We start from the raw sequence: 19,695 nt of genomic DNA, 5'->3' as shown, positions 1-19,695 counted from the left end.
TGCACGTTAGCAGCTTCTTGTTGTGACATAGTCCCCATAGTAGCATGAACCTGGAAGCGGAACTGTGGAGTAGCCTAGTGGTTAAGGCATTCGCTCGTCACGCCGGTGAACCGGGTTTGATTCCCCACATGGCGAAGCTCATTTCTAGCGTCTCCTGCTGTTATATCACTGGAATATTGATTGCTACAAGCGACGTATGTAAGTATAATCACCTACTCACTAAATGATGCAGCATTAGCTGAATGGACAAACTTCGGTCCCATTACGTCATTTGGTCTAAAGGGGCACTGTACCTATCCTTTAACCGGTACTACCGCTAGATACATCAACGACTTGTGGAACTTTGATATTCCCTCCACATGACGAATACGCCGTGTGCTATATCACGGACACGTTCAAACTGACATCAAACCGATTCATTTAGTCCTATCTTTGTGTTCCATGCTGAGCCAGGTTTTACGCCAGCGTCAGCTGATCTAAACAATGATGTTTTCTGGAAGAACTCGTGATGGATAAGGCAACTTTCCAAGTGTTTGAGAACCTGCATCTCGCCGACGTGATGACGTTAGACTGAGTGGTAACGAGAATACCCAGTGTGAATGTCCGTACAAAGCAGCATCCAGCTTTATATACACTAGGCGATCCGATTACTTCGATAAACGAGATGCAGATTCTGGGTGAGATGTTTTTAGCTCATAAATCACTGTCATACAGTTTCCACTGTGAAGAGAGATATCGCCAAAGATATCAGGACATTATGAGGGTCGTGATAACTTACCTTCTCAAAATGTTAGTCAACCTTTGATCACATATGTTTAATAAGCTACTATAAATTTAAATCGCTATTATTGATTTGTCTGGCACAAGGTTTAAACAATACCATTTGTGGATTTAGATGATTGGTTGATATTTTAGACCGGACTGCAGCCAAATAGGTGGATTTAGAGAAGGATGAAGGGTGGGAGTGGTTGCGTACTCTCCTCGCCTCTCGATAGAGGGCGGTGTGGTAGCCTAGTGGTTAAAGCGTACGCACGTAACGCCGAAGACAGGGGTTCGATTCCCTACTTGGGTACAATATGCGAAGCATATTTCTGGTGTCCCCCGCCGTGATATTGCTTGAATAAAACGAACGTGGGGTAAAACTAAACTCAGTTGCTCAAACATTAAATTCAAGTACCGTAAATTCAAAGTGAACCGTAAATAACACTGCCAAAGACCATGGATCTCAATTGAAGTGTCTCATTTTAGGGTCTTTTCGTTATCGACACGCACGCGGCTGAGCTGCTTATACACATGATTTTATCACTGTAAGTACATAAAATCAAATGTGTGACATCTTCCGAAGCTGTGTCGAGAAGCATGTTGCAACCGTCAGTACATTTACACACGAGTCTATGTTGTTCCGCGCCACTGCAGTTATTTCACACGAAACCTGAAAACCCGATATGCCTGTACTGTTATAATTTGTTACTTCTCATCTTCAGATCAGTATAAACGTTAAAAAACTGTTGTAGCGTGACGTAATTAAACTTGTTGGTCTTTAGACATGCACATATGACACTCCCAAAGTGCTGGCGTACTGACATCGCTACACAGCGTGGCCTCCTTAGTTCTATGTTCGTGTCACCTCGAATTTTAACATCCTAGAACGCCGCTTGAAACAGGTTTTCAATCATACGAGAGCGTGTGGGCGGGAAGGTTAACGTGGTGCATGTTGAGATGCACGTTCACCACGTTGGGGGAACCGCATTACAAGGGAAAACTGGTCACAAACCACACATTGTAATATGGACTTTGAGTGAGTGAGTGAGTGAGTACGAGTTTTCGCCGCGTTAGCAATATTCAAACAATATCACATCAAAGCACGCAAGAAAAGGGGATCATACACTGTCACGAGTTTGGCAATCGAACCCATGTCTTCGGTCTGGGGAGTGAGCACTTTAACCACTGAGCTATCTCATCGACCGAATGAAAACTTGCAACTAACACCCAAAACTCATACAGACTACATGCAAAGGTCGATGGTTTATTATTTGTCTGCATAATGCAGTTTACCTATATCCACACAAACTAATTGTATTCTACGTACAAAATGGTGATGGATACTAAACATTCGCAAATAAATACGGAAGACATTAATGCATGACGCATGTTTTAATTTAAGTCGATAACATATCGATGTTAAAAATTATCTTACTACTAGTATATATACTCTAGAAATAGTTATATTTCATTACTAAATTACATTTCGGATTAAAACATGAATCACCTTTTCTGAAGGTGGATTGGCATTTTGTTGTTTGCGTCAAGTGGACCGACTTATCGAGATCACTGTTATGTGTAATATGGTAAATGTATTCTATACAAAATGTGTCACAACTGTTCTTTGTACGTGTCGATTAAACAGATTTCGGTTTATCATCGCATACTCATTTCTTGTGTTCGCTATCGCGAATGCTTTGCAGCTACAGAACAGCCTGAGTCTGATGATTCGTTATCTCGAATGTTCGGATATCTCGTAGCGACAAAGCAGCCCCGAAAGATTTTAGACACGGGACATTCAACTGTATACAGTATCCATTTGCATGTTATAACACGTGATCAGGCTTATGCGAATTACAGTGTTGTAGGTCACAGGAATGTGATTATCTAAGTTATGACATAAAGCAAGGAACGTTACTATGTCCATCAATTAAATATCATGTGATCATGTGAAATAAGCGCATACCAGTCAGACAGAAGGGAGACAGACATTCCTGCATGTCAGCCCTAAATGCTGGTTGACGTCAGATGTGATTACGTAATGTGTAGATCACTTCGCCGTCGCTAATCTAGTTGGATATATATGACTGACACTCACATGACATACATGTGATTATACCAGGGTGTAAAGCAAACTGCACACCTGACGTTAGTCTACATTCAAATATCGCTCTTAATACGGTCTTATAATTAACGTCACTTTGTGGACATGCCCCTTGGATGTAATGCGTTGTGCGTGGCAGGATATTAAGTTCACACATTAATATGAGCTACATTTACAATTGTGTGGGTACTTCTGTTAATGTTTCTCTCGCCAGTAGTGCTTCTTTCGACAACTGGCAAACAACGACGTCCCCCTTGCCAACCTCAGACGCTTGCAACGACAACGACGATGGTCGATGTCCAGTATCTTGTTTGCTGGGATGATGTGTCCTTTGTACTGACAGTTATGACCTAGAGGAAGAAGGAAAATATATTAAGACCTAAGGCCAAATACTGTATGTTGAGTTATAATTACAAGGTAAAGGACTGAAAAAACCTGAGAGAAACAAACTAAACAATCATGTTAGATGGGGTCTGAAAATTTTAACAAAGGCAAGAAATAGTTATTAGACGATGAGGTATACAACAGGGATATCGCGGTTTGACCCTAAGCGTTGTTGTGTTAAACTTGTTTGTTTGGGTTTTGATAAAGGTTTGTAAGTCAAAAGTCAAATCCAGTTTGCATGTGTATTTTTCTTGCCCAATTGATTACCATCTCAAATATGGTAAAACAATCGATCGAAAGTTGTTGGAAAGAACCACCATGCCATATTATTTTGTTTGGGACTCTATCATATAAATAGCACTAAATAGCATATAAATACAGACAGGTGTGTTTCTAATTTGTTATATTTGTCTTGGCACAATATAGTTTTTGGTTTGTTGGTTAAGAGATATATGCTGATCTTACTTAAAGCAGGTGTACAATATTTGTATGAGGATATAACTGCGTTAGAGAGGTCTCGTTCTAGTTTTAAGGATATAGAAGAAACAATTAACTTAATCAAATGATACATTGTAAAGCTTCATAATTTAGTTTTGATTCTTCAAAGATATAACATACATTACTTCAAGTCGCATACGTTTCATTTCACGTTTGTGTTTCTTTCCTTCCACTATCAATGAAAACAAAAAATAAATTATAAGTGCACTTCGCGGCTATGGTGTGGTATATCGATGCCTGTTTTCCCACAGTAATTAAGACGATTTATGTACAGTATTACACATGAACACCACTGAATGCGCCACGGATCACGTCACAAGCGGTATTCGGTTAACACACATTTGATCGCTGTTTCGCAAGCAGCTCTTGGTAAAAGTGCGCACGGCCAACAGGTGTCGGAATTATCGCATGTCTACAATGCAAAATGATACATGATAAACCAAAGCGCGCTGAAAAGAAAACTGTGGTGTCCGAATATTGGGCACAGTGTCTCACAAGAAGGACAGTTCCAAGCAAAAGAAGGTACACAGACATTTCATCTGAGAAAATCACATTGTCCCAGTCAAAATTTCTATACTGTAAGCACCAGTTCAAACTTTGCTCCTTTTCTTCAGGTCTCATGATCGGTGGTGGAATTCCTCGACTTTCCTGCCAACCTAGTGCATGCAGTTCAGTTCTAATTGTCTCCTTACAGACATACACTGCTGCTTAGTTGTTCTATCAATCATATCCAGACTTCGTTAAGTTTTAGAAACAAGAATGCCAAGCCGCCTCCTGTCACCGCCTGTCAATTTTCTGGGCCTACCTGTGCATCCCAGGTGCTAAGTGCCATATCCATTTGCAATATTTTTCAAAAGTGTTCAAAGGAATGCCTGTTCTATTTGAAATCACTTAGCTGATCTGATGTCCTTGTTATAATACCCTAAAATCAACTTCCTCTTCCCTAAATCATCCATAGTACTGAAATTGTCGGCTGCTAGCAAGTAAACAAAGGGAGATAACCTCACACACTAATGAAAAAAAGATTAACGGAGTTGTCTCTCTTCAGTGAAACCAAGCTCTTGATAGCTGGTCAAGGTTGTTTATACTAGAAATTTATCCCCAAATTCTCAATAATTTCTGGTATTACTATATGTGCAATACCTAGTACTCCCCAAAAGTCTAGCCTGAGTGGGTCTTTTAGTTACGCTTGACTGAATATATAAATATGCCGATGTATATGAATAAAAGACAACAAACCCTCACCTTGATTAAACAGAAAACAAGCACATAAATAGTTATAGACTTTGTTTTCGACATTGTCCAATACATTTATGCATGAAACATCCCTTCTTGATAGGTTTAAGCTGTGAGTTCAGAAGAATGTTTTAATGACCATATTTTATTCGTATTAGAGTGTGGAGTAAGGAGGCAGGGGCATGGGGGATATAAAATAGATCCAAATTATTAGGAGACATCATTTATAAGAATACATTCAGGAAGATAGTCTTATTAAAATAATATATTTGTTTCCAACTGTAGAATATCTAGCCACCAAATACAATCTAGGTCTTTTGCCATGGTCGATCATTCGCTGTTGGCATGACGCTGAAAGGAGTATTGCTCATGAGACAACGCCATGGCAGACTCAACATATGCCCACAGGCCTTCCATAAAACCCCGTTAGGAGTTTCAGGGATTTCAACGTGCACAGCGTTGTTTTATCTTACATTTACATTATAAATACGAATGGATGACGCATCTGTTAAAGTCGGCACAAATTATTACCCAATATCGGATTGATGTAAAGTTAACTTTTTTACATTTTATTTCACCTTTTGATTTCGTTTGATTTCGAGCGTCAATTCCGATTTGTAGATGCATAATGTAGCATACAGTTATATGACAAAACATGTCTGTCTCATGGACCTGGGTGTCAGAGTAGCGTATTTGCAGTCAATGTTTTGAGTATCCTGTCAATTTGAATTACGGCAGCGCAGGTAATCCACTTTTACTCAAGTTCATCGCTGTATATAACCAAACATCGTTATCGGATACATAAATCTGATAACACCAGATATAGTGCTCGGTAAGACAGATTATTCTGAAGGAAGCCAATAACAGCCCATGTCAGGACGACCTTGCCTTGTACATATATTTCATGTCGTGCTCTTAAAATTGTGCAATCACCAACGTTCGAAATTATCGCCGGTCCTTACGTCAGAAGTCAGCGTTTCTCTTCTGCAGGTCTTTATGGCCAACAGTTTTTTCATCCCCAATAATTAAGAGTATTATTTAAATATAGGGCGTTTACATTGTGCTCAGGAGTCTGGACCCACAAAATTTTATGGTTGAGGGCAAACACTGGCAATCACGGTTACGTCTAGAATCAAACTTATTTAAACGGACACAAAGCAAAAGGAGCGTGGCTTCCAAACCGCACGTTACTGTCATGAGGCATTCCGTTTTAATTTTGTTTTCATTACTGAAAGACATGACGTCACATCGGAGATGACGTGTCTGGTAACAAGCTGTAATGTAGTGTGTGTCTGGATAAACTATGCAAGTCATGTAGTGATGATTATATGATGAACAATAAAGAATAAAGAAAGAAATAATAATAAAAGAAAGGCTCACGGTTGGTATCGAGTTGCCCCCTTTAGGCACAGCAAACTCTAGTGTTCCAATCCCGGTTGGCTCATATTATGTAACAGTTATAATATGTTCCCGGTGAAGTTCTTGGAGGCATTTAGAAGTTGATATGCTAGTAAAAGGCAAATATTATGACAGCTTTCTTTAATGTATGTCACAACGTTTCTGATCAATGTCTGAGATTACTCCGGGATTTCCTCCCAGTTTAAGTATACATGCCTTGATTTAACTGAAATGCAGTTCAGTTCAGCCAAACGCTTCAATGGCGAAATAACCCTCAAGGTTTATAGACACGACAAACAGTACATTTCTTAGTAAAGAAAACAAAAATTCTTTTAGCCAAGCAGGGTATGAGGTATTTTATTACAGGGGTCTATAAACCTTCTATAAACTTTAAAAACGTTCATATCCTTAGTAACGCTCAATTTAAATTGAAGCGAGCGAACAGTCAATACACAAATTAAACGAACATTTAATCTTCATTTCTGTAACCGGTTGACTATATCTTAAAACAGGCTGTCGTTGTGGGCCGACAGGAAGCCCGGTCGTCAAGAAGCCTTTCACAAAATAAAATAAATCTGTTTAAAATGCGACAGTCCGTGTCAAAGCGACATTGATTTAAAAGACATGCATGTCTGGTAACAGTGTTTGCAAACAGCATTGCTATATGATGCTTAAACAAACTTCACACGCTGTTTTATTACTGGGGGTTTCCAGTTTCTGTCATGTTAAAGTTTTTTTATATCGGGCGCTGGGATGTCGTGGCGACCGTCGGCAAAATTCACAAACAAGCGGTGCATTTTAAACACATCCTGCTATCTGACCTTTCTAGAGGTAGCTGGAGTTTGAACGACATTTAGATCAAGGAAATATTTCCATATATTGTTTATAAAGCGGCATTTCAAATGTCATTTACTAATAAATCATTTGTTTAAGCTCTGAAGAGATGAGTCTACACTGTCAGTATGACACGTGTAGGTTTCACGCGCCATAAAAAAACTTCGAAAGTTATAATCACATGATGCTAAAAGAAGCGTTATAGCTTGAACATTTTCTGCTTTGGTGTAAATTAACATTTCTTTGATCGTTTGCCTCAGAAAGCTAACGATAATGAACTATCCGAGTCAGAATGGCTGTACAGATAGTTAATGGATTGGATATTTTATGGTTCTTAATCTCAATATACAAGAACTTCTGGTGCTAACACAGACAACATTGTACATTGAAACTATGAGCGAAAATAGTATCAAGCTCAAAGGAGAATGCACTCATTCGGTTAGATAAAGGACCAAGGGCCATACCAGATGACCCGTGAAGATCGGGGTTAGAACTGATCTTCAGCATCCCGTGCTTGTTGGAAGAATAATGGGCTTGGGTTGTCAGGCTTGTTGCGGTTGACACATATCATTGTATGCCAGTTGGATAGATCGATGCTTATGCTGTTGATCTTTGGATTTACTGGTCCGGACTCGATTATGTACAGACCGGCTCTATATTTGTGGCATAGTGCTGAGTGCGGCGTTAAACAATAAACAAAACAAGCAAAATCCAGTCATGGGTTTATATTGAATCCCGTGTTTTCTGCAATGGTGTAACGCAAATCTTACTCCAAGTCGTGATATTTCTTTGATATGTGTAAAAACGGCCTTAAACCCAACTTACTCACTTATTTAAAATGAAAACATTAGGAAACTGCCTGTTGCAGTTGGTTATATTAATTTCGGCTTGTTATACATACCGTTTGGACATGCTGGACAACAGGTGCCCTCTCTGACGACATGGTCGACACATCGGGGCCTCGGACACTGCGTCACCTCGCAGACAGTCCGCCCTCCGGACTCCGGACAATAGCACTTTGAGCAGTTACTGCTGGACACTACTGACCCCACCTCGTAAACCTTCCCATCACTGTGCAGACATCCATATTGGAGACAGGTGGGACAACAAACGCCAGAGTCAGTGGCGAACTGGAGGCAATGGGGTTCCCACTTACAATCCATAATGGCGCATCTGGCTTCTCCTCCACCCCGGGGACACTTGCAGAAGGTACATGGGTCTGGTTTAAATGTCTGCTTCGCAGAGTAAGTCACATTCCGGTATTGACAGGTGGTCGCTTTAACCATCTCCGTTGATCCGTCAGTATAAATCATCGTCGATGCTATGGATATCAAAACCAGAGGAGTCACAAAATGCTGATAGGAAAACATGATTGAGTCTCACTTAAAATGAAGTACAAACAATAACGTTGCTTATCTCTGTCGAGGTGTGTGTCCTGTATATCCCACACACTTTACACAGTGTTAACAAACAAAAGATTTCGAATCCATGGTTATTCTGTCGCAGACTCCGTCCTTAGAATTGCACACTTTAGGATACCCTGAAGAATGTAACGGTATATTTTGGAAACGATATAAAAGAATGTTTTGGTATAGATTCACACCAGCATGTTAGTAATCTCACATGTCGCTACAACACGTACGTGGTGTATATATCATGCTCTCTGGTCTTTGTCCCAGTTCCGCAGTCTCTGATCCCTTTACCACAGGCAGCCTACCGTGCAGGCCCGTACCACATAATCGACAAAACAGGTTTTGCCAAACATTGAAAAAGTCAGACACCCTCTTCAACAGCGGCTCAACGTTAACCTATGTAAGTCACTCATAGAAGTGTTCAGATCGGTGTTGATCAGGGGATATAACTGCTCTGGAAAAAGTCACACACTCCTCAACGTCGGCGCAGCAACAACCTGAGTAAATTACGCTATGAAGTGTTTAGATCGTTCTAGATCAAGGGAGGTAAATGCTGCATGGGACATGGATTACTGATAAGCGTTGCATTCTCAGAGTAAAACTTGATTATAGGCGATTCATTAGTTCTGGGGAGTTTCCGTATTAAGACAATCGCCAGACATACAATGTGAATATTTTCTTTTATCCACAGGTGGATTTCAAACAATACGTCGAAAATATGTGACGTATTTCTCCTGACTGCTGCATGGCTAGTACAAAGGCAAAGCATAATGTCATTGTTAAACGCCCATCTCTTTACACGTAACGGTTTGTTTGTATTTAAACTGCACCCAGACGTCTTTCATTGTTGACAAACTTTATGACATAATAAACTGTATCTTTACTGTACTTTCAGGCTTGTACACCACTCTTTTGCCACTCAAAGAAGTTAAGAACATGTTTGTTTTGTTTGATATTACAAATAAAGTGTCATTTAGAATGTCATTTAGATTATAACATAGTTTTACTCCTCTTTTAGCAATATTCAAGCACTATTCAAGGCGGAGGACACCAGAAGTGGGTTTCTCACATTGTATCCATGTGGGGAATCGAACCCAGGATTTCGGAATTATGAGCGCACGGTTTAACCCATAGGCTACTCTACCGCCCTTTATTTAATACGAAGATTTACACAATTTGAAAGTTTATGAGTTGGTGTGGTCTTTAATGACCGTCCTGAGTTGAAGAAAACGTAATGTTGAATTGACAACAAAGTCAAGTTTATACTCTAACATACGCTAGTGTTACTCAGTCTGAACATACAGAATAACACGTAAAAATACAATCAATGCGTTACAGTAAACAATGCGTACAAATAAACTGGTGTACTTGCTATGAGTAAATACATTTGCCTTGTGTGTTGTTTGTTGTTGAACAAGTTTTACCGCTTTGTAAGTGTACCAATATAGCACAAAGGGCACGAGGAATGTGCATGTTCGATGGCATTCTCTCCGAGTGAAAGAGTATTGTTTTACGCCGCAGAAAGCATTATTCCAGCAGTATCACAGCGGGGAGCACCTAAAATGGGCCTCTCACTTAGTACGCACGTGAGGAATCGATTCCGGAACTGCGACGAGGCGAGCCAAGGGTTTATCTATAAGGACACCCTATTTGGTTCAGATACAGGTGAGAAACGCGTTTATATCGGCGCGGCTGCTTTAAGCGCTTTGAGGTCTGGGGCTGTACAGGTAGCTTACACCATAATCGTCATGTATAAAGGGGCTCACATAGCAGTGAGCGCATGATTTAATTACGTCGCGTTTAGGAGTGCTGCACTTACTTAGGGAGGTCGTGCAAAGGTCAAGGTAAGGCGTATATGTTGGATAGGAGGGTAGGGTTGACGGGGAAGGTGACTAGCGAGACAGGGTCCAGCTTACTTCCGGTACCAGATTTCCGGCGACAAGCGTATATTGCAGAACTAGTTCTGGTTCCAAATTGCGCCTGGTTGTCACAGCTGTTGACAACCGTGATAGGTGACTAATTTGGGAATGTTTACATCTGAAATTTGCTATTCCAGCAACAATTACTGGGTCCTTACGGTCTATTGACAAACATGAGACTATTCGAAAAGGTTTGGAACGTTGTTTGTCACCGGAAATAGTAAGGTCTCACGAAGTGCCATGACCTGCTTGTGGGTCCTATTGTTTAGAAAGCCGCGGTGACAGAGCGGGTTGGTCGGCTGACACTGTGTGCTGACGCACACAGCGTGTGTTCGAATCCCGGCTGATACGCCACCCAACAAATGTACTAGAATCTCTGCTACACTGACAAAATGTAATCCCAAATGTAGCATATTACATTTGACCACTTGTTAAATGACATCAAATATTCATAGAATAGAGACACACTTGTTTTCCTGCAGATAAACTCGTCGTACCCCACAATAGATCCCAATAGCAAAAGTCCTGATAGTTCATGCTTTTGTTCCCCATCCAGTGCAGCTGTGATTAATTAGTCTTCACCTCACTGCCTTGGCCCGCCCACATCGTTTGATTAAATCATCCGTGTCATCTAATGGTGGACCAATTCACAAATCACGAATGTCAGCGTTTGTGTAATGTGCCGTATCTCATATACCATTAGCTCAAGGATGACTGCCACCATTTTGACATATGTCAGTATTACAGGAAACATAATTAACTCAGTGAACCCACTGTGCTTATTAAACGAGCTTCGTTAAAAGCAAAAACAACTTCAGCCGCATAAGTCTAGCGTATAACGATAACAGCATGTCGCAATGTAAGAAACGCATGCAGTGATACCGGACTCCGATAGTTACGCGGAGCTAGGCACAAGCTCACCACAGATTGAAGATCAGGAGGGTAAAGGAAGTGCACTAGGGTGAATCGGGGAAGATACTAACAACAAGACCTGCACCCCACGACACGAGACTGGTCTAGTTAATGTTGGCCCCACAAAACCCCAGGTACCAAACCTGATATCGAAAGTGTTTGAATTATGTTCTTAAAAAACATGTTTGCATCACATATGGGAACCTGCTAAGAAACACAGAGTTTCATACCATGATAATATTTACTGACTGGTTGTCATAGTTTGACTGATTAAGAAATGTTTTTCAAGGTCACAATATGTTTTAGTAGTAGAGTTCAAATGCATAATTCATACAGAGCACTAAAGACAAAGATTGGATGATTATTCGTAGTGGAAAACGAGTTCACAATATCAGACGAGAAGATCATATCCCCTTTGTAGCACGTTTCAAATATCCAAAGGGACGGATTAATGTGTTCGCTCGTCACCACGAATGTCCGGGTTCGATTCCCCACATTACAAGGCCAAACTCTGGTGGTCCTGGCTTTGATACTCTGGTATACTGTAAAACAAAGTTTTGCTCATTCACCCGTATACCTCATAAATAAACTCTTGTAATAATGTATTTGTGATTCTTTTTGAATGAGCATTGTCTGTATTGATAGATCCCTGGTGTGGAAGCCTAGTGGTTTAAACGTGCGCTCGTCGTGTCGAGGACAGGGGTTCAAATCCCCATATGGATAAAATGTGTGAACCACATTTCTGGTGTCCTCCGTCGTATTATTGCTGGAGTATTGCTAATAGCGACGTAAAACCAAACCCACTGCTATTTGGTTTGTGCCTTAAAAAACTGCCAAAGAAATGCCTGTTTTCTAAGAGACTAATATATAGGGCATGCAAATGGCGACTACAATAACAAGTTGTGTTATAAGAATCTTACCCTCCAAACGTCCTAAAAGTGTGAGTGAGTTTAGGTTTACGCCGCACTTAGCAATATTCCAGCTATATGGCGGCGGTCTATAAATAATCGAGTCTGGACCAGACAATCCAGCGATCTGCGCAATTGTCAACAGATGACATGTGTCAAAAAAGTCAGCGAACCTGACCACCCGATCTTGTTAGTCGCCTCTTAGGACAAGCTGAAGGCCTATCCTACCCCGGGCCTTCTCAAGTCTCCAAAAAGACTACGGTTTACTAAGGTTATGGCAAACTCAGTCACGCCGCTAATTAACCATACATTGTTATACGTGTTGCAGTCAAAATATTACATCAAGTGGTCGGGACCAAAAACATATTCGCTATATCCAGTATAAGTCTGTATGCTATAATCGTTGTTTACTGTAGACTCAGGGGTGGAAGTAAGGTTGGTATTGGTCCAAACGCCATGTCTAACGACGAGAGTGCGTGATAATGCGAGTTTAGTTTTAACGCCCTTTAAAACAGTATTCCACGAACAGCGTGCCAGATGGATGCGGTAGACAAGTGATTACAAACAATATCCGCCAAAAGACTGTCAGGATGTGCTCCTGGTACCGATATCAGTTAAATAAATTATTGAATAATCATTTGATTATTTCATTTTAGCCGCCATCAAATGAGGGTGTATACTTTCTTTTGACCTTCAGTTTTGTGATACTTTAGCTATTGCTTTTATTGCTTGAACATGTGAAGATCCCGATTAGAAAAAGGTCTTCAGCAACACATGAAGGAAAACTACTGGAATGGGGTAGGGAGGCTCGGTAACATGACCCGCATGTGCAGGTCGGTGCTCATGATGTTAATCACTAAGTCACTTTCACAGACTACTTTCGTCTAATATCAATATTGTTAAGTGAAAGGTGGTGAAGTAGCCGAGTGCTTGCTTAACACGCTGAAGACGCGTATTCGATTCCACACATGGATATATTTTCCGAAGCCAATCGCTGGTGTCCCACGCCGTGATATTGCTGGAATATTGCTAAAAGCGGCATAAAATCAAACTCGCTAGCCCATTAATAAGTGAGTCGTTCAACGATGAACGATAAAAAGCAGTACATAAATCAACGATGCTATTTATACCAATCCAAGTACTGCTACAGTCTAAGACAACTGAAAAGAGGAACAATTTCATCGGCTGTTTTATTACGAAAAGTACACTTGCTTTGTATGCAACACATTACATATGTACAAACACAGTCTCTATGACATTGGGATGACACATTTTTGGAGACACAAAGATTCAAACAATACAGTCAAATAAGGTATGAGATTTATAGTTTACATTTCACTCTCGTAAACATTATTTACAAAAATAACAATCCTCGTAAGTTGGTTCTAAGCACGACTGATAGGTAGGTGGTCTCTCGGTAACAGAATGGTCTTTAGTGTCGACATACTGGGGCATGTCAAAGGACGCTGTGGTGTCGAAGTAGTTGAATGGTTTCAGGGTGAAACTAGAATGAGCACGGACAGTCATCGGCACATCCTCTGCTGTTGGAACGTGAAGGAAACCTATACTCACCCACGTCACTAAATCTGAATTTACCACTGGTTCATCGTTGATCATTTGGTCCATTGATACCATGGGGTCTGCCAGTCGATTGAGATCATACGCCCCTGTGATGTATTTCTCGTCGTCCTTCTGCTTGGTGACCATGCAGTGATATTTAGTGTAGGACACAGCCTTCATCACTGGGTGAGATTCGGGAACAACCTGGGCTTCAGATGTCTCTGGAACTATTCTATAGCCTCTCTTTGCGCCCCATCTGTTCTTCTGCTTATCATTCACAACTGACCAAAACTGGGGTCGGGTCATGTCAATTTTAAACCCTGATTCCTTCTGAAGGGTCTCCCATTCAATGTATCTCGTCTCGTTGTATAAGAAGTATGACGGCTTTGTGGCAGTGTTGGACTGTGTTTTCAACGCTTTGAGAACGTCGCCTGCTTTCCAGTGAATTATCTCAAAGCTGTTGTCAGTGCCAAGAATGTCCAGATCAACTTTGAAACCAAACGTGTGATCATGTAGTGCCCCATGTGTGTATTCCCCTAACCTGAAGCCAAACGGATCCGTGGTCTTGTCTGTTCCAGCGTGGGGGTTCTCGGGATCCCAGAAGCTAGCCTGTAGATATCCCGACGCAACTGCCTCCGTCTTGAGAGTCCCGTCCAGGAGAAACATAAAGTCAATGGTATAATCATAGTTTCCTACAGACATTGGGGTTCGAACAATGAGATGATTATTTGCGAGACCTGCAGCATACTTGTCCTTCCTCCTCCAGAGAGCCTGCTCACCTGTAGTTTCAAACACACAAATTGTTTTAGCTGACACTGGAGATTGGCTATAGCTGTTGAACCAGGTAGCGTCCAATATGACGGCATGGTCAGGGCAGTCGATTCCACGAATGACGTTCTGGAACTCCCCAACACCAAACGTGGCATCCATGTAGATGGTGTTTGCTCCTGAAGACACATCAGAGGCATACACCAATACAACGTCATTCAATGAGTTTTCATACACGATCCTCTCATCCTTGAACTTGACGTTGAAGATACTGGGACCTCGGAACTGGCTTGCCCCCACTGTGAAGTCCCATCCCATCCATTTGATATTGTGGTCATTGATAACAAACCTATGACCTGAAGGAGTGTACGATCTTGGAGGGGATTTAGTAGATGCATATTGCCTCCTCTTGTCAGAGTTCTGTTTTGGGAAGGATGCAGCAAAAATTGTCTGGCGGTATCCTTTGGGGAACGAAAATTTTCTGACTGTTCCATTATTATAAGCAGATAGTAGTTCTTCTGCTGAGGTGAAGGGTCCTTGGTTGAGGTAATAAAAGCTATGTGTGTACCAATTTCGTGTGTCAACGCCGGGATTGTGAACAGTGCCTGTGAGAGGGAGAGGATGCAGATCTCGACCTCTAGCGGTACCTTCAACATGTAGAGCCATAACAAACCTTGTCTCTCGCTCATGTGGCTGCAGACCTGGTGGTGCCTGTGGGTGGAAGGTCAAACCACCGTTTGGATAGTAGGCTTCGTCAAAGCTCTCCTGAAGCAACGGTCGCAAGATCGCCATAGCTCGGGTCACCTGTTCTGTTAACCCGTCCCATTCTATGCCATCCCTCGGTCTACTGTTATAGGGCAGCTCGCCGTCCGTATACATTGCCTGGGCTGTCATTGATTTACCCAGTGGCCCTACTCTGTATTCCATAAGATCAGGAGTGTTCCGGTTTCCTCTGTGGACATGGACATCAGCAAACCGCCCTGGAGATGGTTCACCTTTGTCGAGATGCTTTAAGGCAGCGGATTTCTGAGGTAGGTACAGAGACATACCATAGATGTAGCTGTCTCTTAAGGATGGCGTTCCGTCGATGGATGATATGAGACCCTCGCGCTTCAAGAAGTTTCGTACCTGTTCCATCTCCTCGGTTGTAAGTAGTTCAAATAATCCCTTATCTTCAGATTTGTCTGTTTTGGTGATCACATTTCCAGTGGGACACTTAGGTGTTAGGTGTGGAGGTGGTGTTGTAACTGGCACAGATGGAGTGTTCCCTGCTGTTGACGTAAATGCTGGCGTAACCATTAGTTCCGAATGTCGTCCTTGAACCGATGGTGCATTACACGCTGCCTGTTGGGGATTGAGGGCGAAGTATCCTATGACTATGCCGATTCCAAGTCCCGTCATGAAGACTAGGATTGCAAACACCTGTGTGCAGAGCGTTTGACATGTGCTGCCTCGTCTTCCGTTCCGTTGGAGACTGTTGTTTGACATGTGCAGCTCGTTGTTAGACTGGGATAGATACGCCGTGTCCTTCATCTCAATAGCTGAATCAGGGGTGAATGAGCCGTTGACGGGCATGATGACCGTTAATCGTCTTTAGTCTGCAAAATAAACGTGTATACGTTGAGTTCAGGATGCTTCAATGAGTGAGTGGGGTTGACGGATGGCGGGAGCTCTAGAACTGGGGTAACCAAATTGTGCCCATTTGAGGAATCGAACACGGACCTTCGATGTGGCGAGCGAACGCTTTAACCATTAGGCTACTCCACCACCCACAGTAGTAGTAGAATATCCATATATCACCATGGTCAGTAAAATATTCTGATGGAGATTAAGAATTTGGAGTAAGTGAGTGAGCGAGTGAGTGAGTGAGGTCCCTTTTTTGTAGAGAGACACCGACGCCTATTTCAATAAACACGTTTTCTAAGTATGCAAAATGTAGCCTAATGGTTAAAGCGTCCGGCAACCCATTTCTTGTGATCCCAGCCGTGATGTTGCTGGGATATTGGTAAAAACGACGTAAAAGCCCAAGTTACTCACTCTAAATCTCATTAAAAGAAATGGGGCGGTGGAGTAGCCTAGTAGTTAACGCATTCGCTCGTCACGCCGAAGAGCCGGGTTCGATTCTCCACATGGGAACAATGTGCGAAGCCCATTTTCTGGTGTCCCCCGCCGTGATATTACTGGAATAGTGCTAATAGCAGCGTAAACCTGAACTCACTCACTCACTCACTCACTCACTCACTTAAAAGAAATAACAACGGGGCGGCTGCTTAATGTCGGGGAAAGCCCGAGGTGATGCAAGTTTTAGGCGATTGACAATCAGGACAAATCCACAGCACAAGAGAACACAAGCCTGACACGCACGTCATTCCGCAATCTCTTTTGTTAAACCATGGTGCTCAGTGAGCCGTGATAATCCCTTAAACAAAAGGATTAAGTTAAATGTCTATTTAAGATTCATTCCTTGCTATTTATAACATGCTTATATATTTATTGCACAATATGTATTTCCGTGTACACGACCGATTAGCTGTGCAGCTAAGGGTAAATAAAGAATTGAACATGGCTCTAGATTAGAAGCCCCTTATGTAACAATCAGGGGTGGATCCAAGAACCCGCGTTGAACCCCCACTGGATCCGCCAATGAAAATCACACTGTAAGTGCGATTGTGGTGGGTGTTTGTACATTATGACATCAACTACACGAGGTAAATGCTTCACTCCTGTCAAGTTTTTTCTTCCATTGCATTTGGCATCACCTTCTATATCTGCACCATATCTTACATATCAATTTTTAATATAGCATTAAAAGTAGGGGATATTCCATTTTACCATACAACTAGACACTATGAGGAAACGTTATACATATCCATGCAGATGAAACATATCCCAAGGATTTGAATAAATTGTCACATTGATCCCTTCTGGTGACTGGCAACGCTGTGTTTGTTTTCTGTTTAACGCTGCTCTCAGCAATATTCCAGCTATATGGCCGACACGTCATCCTATCGCAATGGCGTAGATCAACGCTAATGATATCCATCACTGGATTGTCTGGTACAGACGCGGTTATTTTCAGACAGCTTAACTTCACAGGTGTTTCCGTATAGGGAATAGAGAGCGTGTTTTCACCGTAAAGAGCAAACATATTAACCGCTAGACCCTCCCCACAAAAAGCATAGTTACTTATATGGATACATCATATCACACATGTGAATTAGGAATTATATTTGATACATTTGATACAAATGCATGGCTGTAAATACCAAACCGCACCGCACTGTATATTCCGGCATCAATGACACTCTTGTAAAAAGGTGATCTGAAGTTAGATATAATTAGTCATAGTACCTCATAAAAGTCGAATGGGGGAACTTAAGGATCATCTTATTTGGTCCTTAACGGTTTAATTCCGGGTTAGGAGTCATCTTCAGTAGCCCCTGCTTTTCGTGAGGCTCATGTCGTCATATCCCGGTTGCTGTTAATCACTGGATTGCTTGGTCCAGATTCGATTATTTATAGACCGCCGCCATGTAGCTGGAATATTGCTGTGTGTGTCACTCACTATTTATGTCCCTCCCTTGTGTGAAGCTGCTGACATAATGGAATCCATTTATGGGACGCTTCCATCACTATCCACATTCCGTTGTCAGTCCCTTTCTAATGCAAACTATCGCGAGATTCATCTCCGTGTAATTTACGAATTCCGTGGTGGGACTGGCAGACATGGGTTTTCAACTGATTGAATCATTGAGTTGAGTTTAACGCTGATTTTAGCAATATTCCCAAAATATGACGGCGGTGTACACCAGAAATAGGTGAGTGAGTGAGTGAGAGAGTGAGTGAGTGAGTATAGTTTTACGACGCAACAATATTCCAGCTATATGGCGACAGTCTGTAAATAATCGAGTCTGGACAAGACAATCCAATGATCCAATCTGCGTATCTGGGAACCCATGATAACACCAGAAATGGGCTTCACACATTGCACCCTATTGCACGCCTAGTTTGACGAAGACGTTGGACCCAACCCAGAAACATAGTAAATTACGTACTGTATGAAGTACACATACATAGGTTATCACGTTGCTAATCGTAACAGTTTTATGTTTTATTCAGCATGACAACCAAATGTTTTGGATACTTGTGCTCTCGTAGTTCGTTAAAATAACAAAAATAAAAATGATAATAAAATATATAAAATTGTGGGAAAAAGATGTAACATTTCCTTGTATGGGTTATATTTTTGTCGTATCATTTCCAGCAGCGCTGAAAGTGCAGGTGTTTGATAAATGTGGTAGTGTCAGACCAGCATGAAACACACACTTCACCCTGTCGAAAACTGATGGATCATAGGACGATTTGAACGTGCATCACGTGCAGGATTTACACACATTCTCTCAGTTGAGTATATATTTCCTAAGTATCCTTTTCAAATTCGGCCAGAGATATGTTTCTTAAAAATGTTCTGTGAAAATGGTGTATGACTATAATAGTGAGTGAGTGAGTGAGTTTAGTTTACTCAGGAATATTCCAGCTATATGGCGGCGGTCTATAAGAAATCGAGTCTGGACCAGACAATCCAGTGATCAACAACATGAGCATCGATCTGCGCAATTGGGAACCGATGACGTGTGTCAACCAAGCCTGACCACCCGATCCTGTTAGTTGCCTCTTACGACAAGCATAGTCGCCTTTTCTGGGTTGCTGATATGAATATAATAAACAAGATAAAAAATAAGAAGATAGTGTTTCTTAAACATGTTCTGTGAACATGATCTGCGAATATAATAAATACGCTCAAGAAGATAATGTTTCTTAAACATGCTCTGTGAAAATGGTCTCTGAATATAATGAATACGCTCAAGAAGATAATGTTTCTTAAACATGTTCTGTGAATATGGTCTGCGAGTATAATAAATACGCTCAGGAAGATAATATTTCTTAAACATGCTCTGTAAAAATGGTCTATGAGTGTTGTCTATGGTTTAATTACAAAG

General features: G+C 41.5%; 2 protein-coding genes across 2 annotated transcripts; both read right to left on the bottom strand.

Moving 5' to 3' along the window:
• Positions 1 to 2,010: 2,010 nt before the first annotated feature.
• Positions 2,011 to 8,673, bottom strand: LOC137299028 (kielin/chordin-like protein). The gene is made up of 2 exons (XM_067831500.1): positions 8,118 to 8,673; positions 2,011 to 3,216 (listed from the first exon to the last, which is right to left on the bottom strand). Exons 1-2 carry the CDS (start codon positions 8,584 to 8,586, stop codon positions 3,062 to 3,064), a joined length of 624 nt encoding a protein of 207 aa, XP_067687601.1. The 5' UTR covers positions 8,587 to 8,673; the 3' UTR covers positions 2,011 to 3,061.
• Positions 8,674 to 13,711: 5,038 nt separating this feature from the next.
• LOC137298959 (diamine oxidase [copper-containing]-like) lies at positions 13,712 to 16,270 on the bottom strand. Its single transcript, XM_067831357.1, has one exon. It carries the CDS (start codon positions 16,268 to 16,270, stop codon positions 13,718 to 13,720), a length of 2,553 nt encoding a protein of 850 aa, XP_067687458.1. The 3' UTR covers positions 13,712 to 13,717.
• Positions 16,271 to 19,695: the final 3,425 nt, after the last annotated feature.

This window comes from Haliotis asinina, chromosome 10 (assembly GCF_037392515.1).
Source record: "Haliotis asinina isolate JCU_RB_2024 chromosome 10, JCU_Hal_asi_v2, whole genome shotgun sequence".
In the NCBI taxonomy this organism is placed as follows: domain Eukaryota; kingdom Metazoa; phylum Mollusca; class Gastropoda; order Lepetellida; family Haliotidae; genus Haliotis; species Haliotis asinina.
This window is presented reverse-complemented; position numbering and strand designations above follow the sequence as displayed.

Coding starts and splice junctions, on each gene's coding strand:
- LOC137298959 (XM_067831357.1), bottom strand. CDS start 16,270: ATGCCCGTCAACGGCTCATTCACCCCTGATTCAGCTATTGAGATGAAG.
- LOC137299028 (XM_067831500.1), bottom strand. CDS start 8,586: ATGTTTTCCTATCAGCATTTTGTGACTCCTCTGGTTTTGATATCCATA. Junction 3,217..8,117: donor TTGTCCAGCATGTCCAAACG/GTATGTATAACA, acceptor TTCTTCCTCTAG/GTCATAACTGTCAGTACAAA.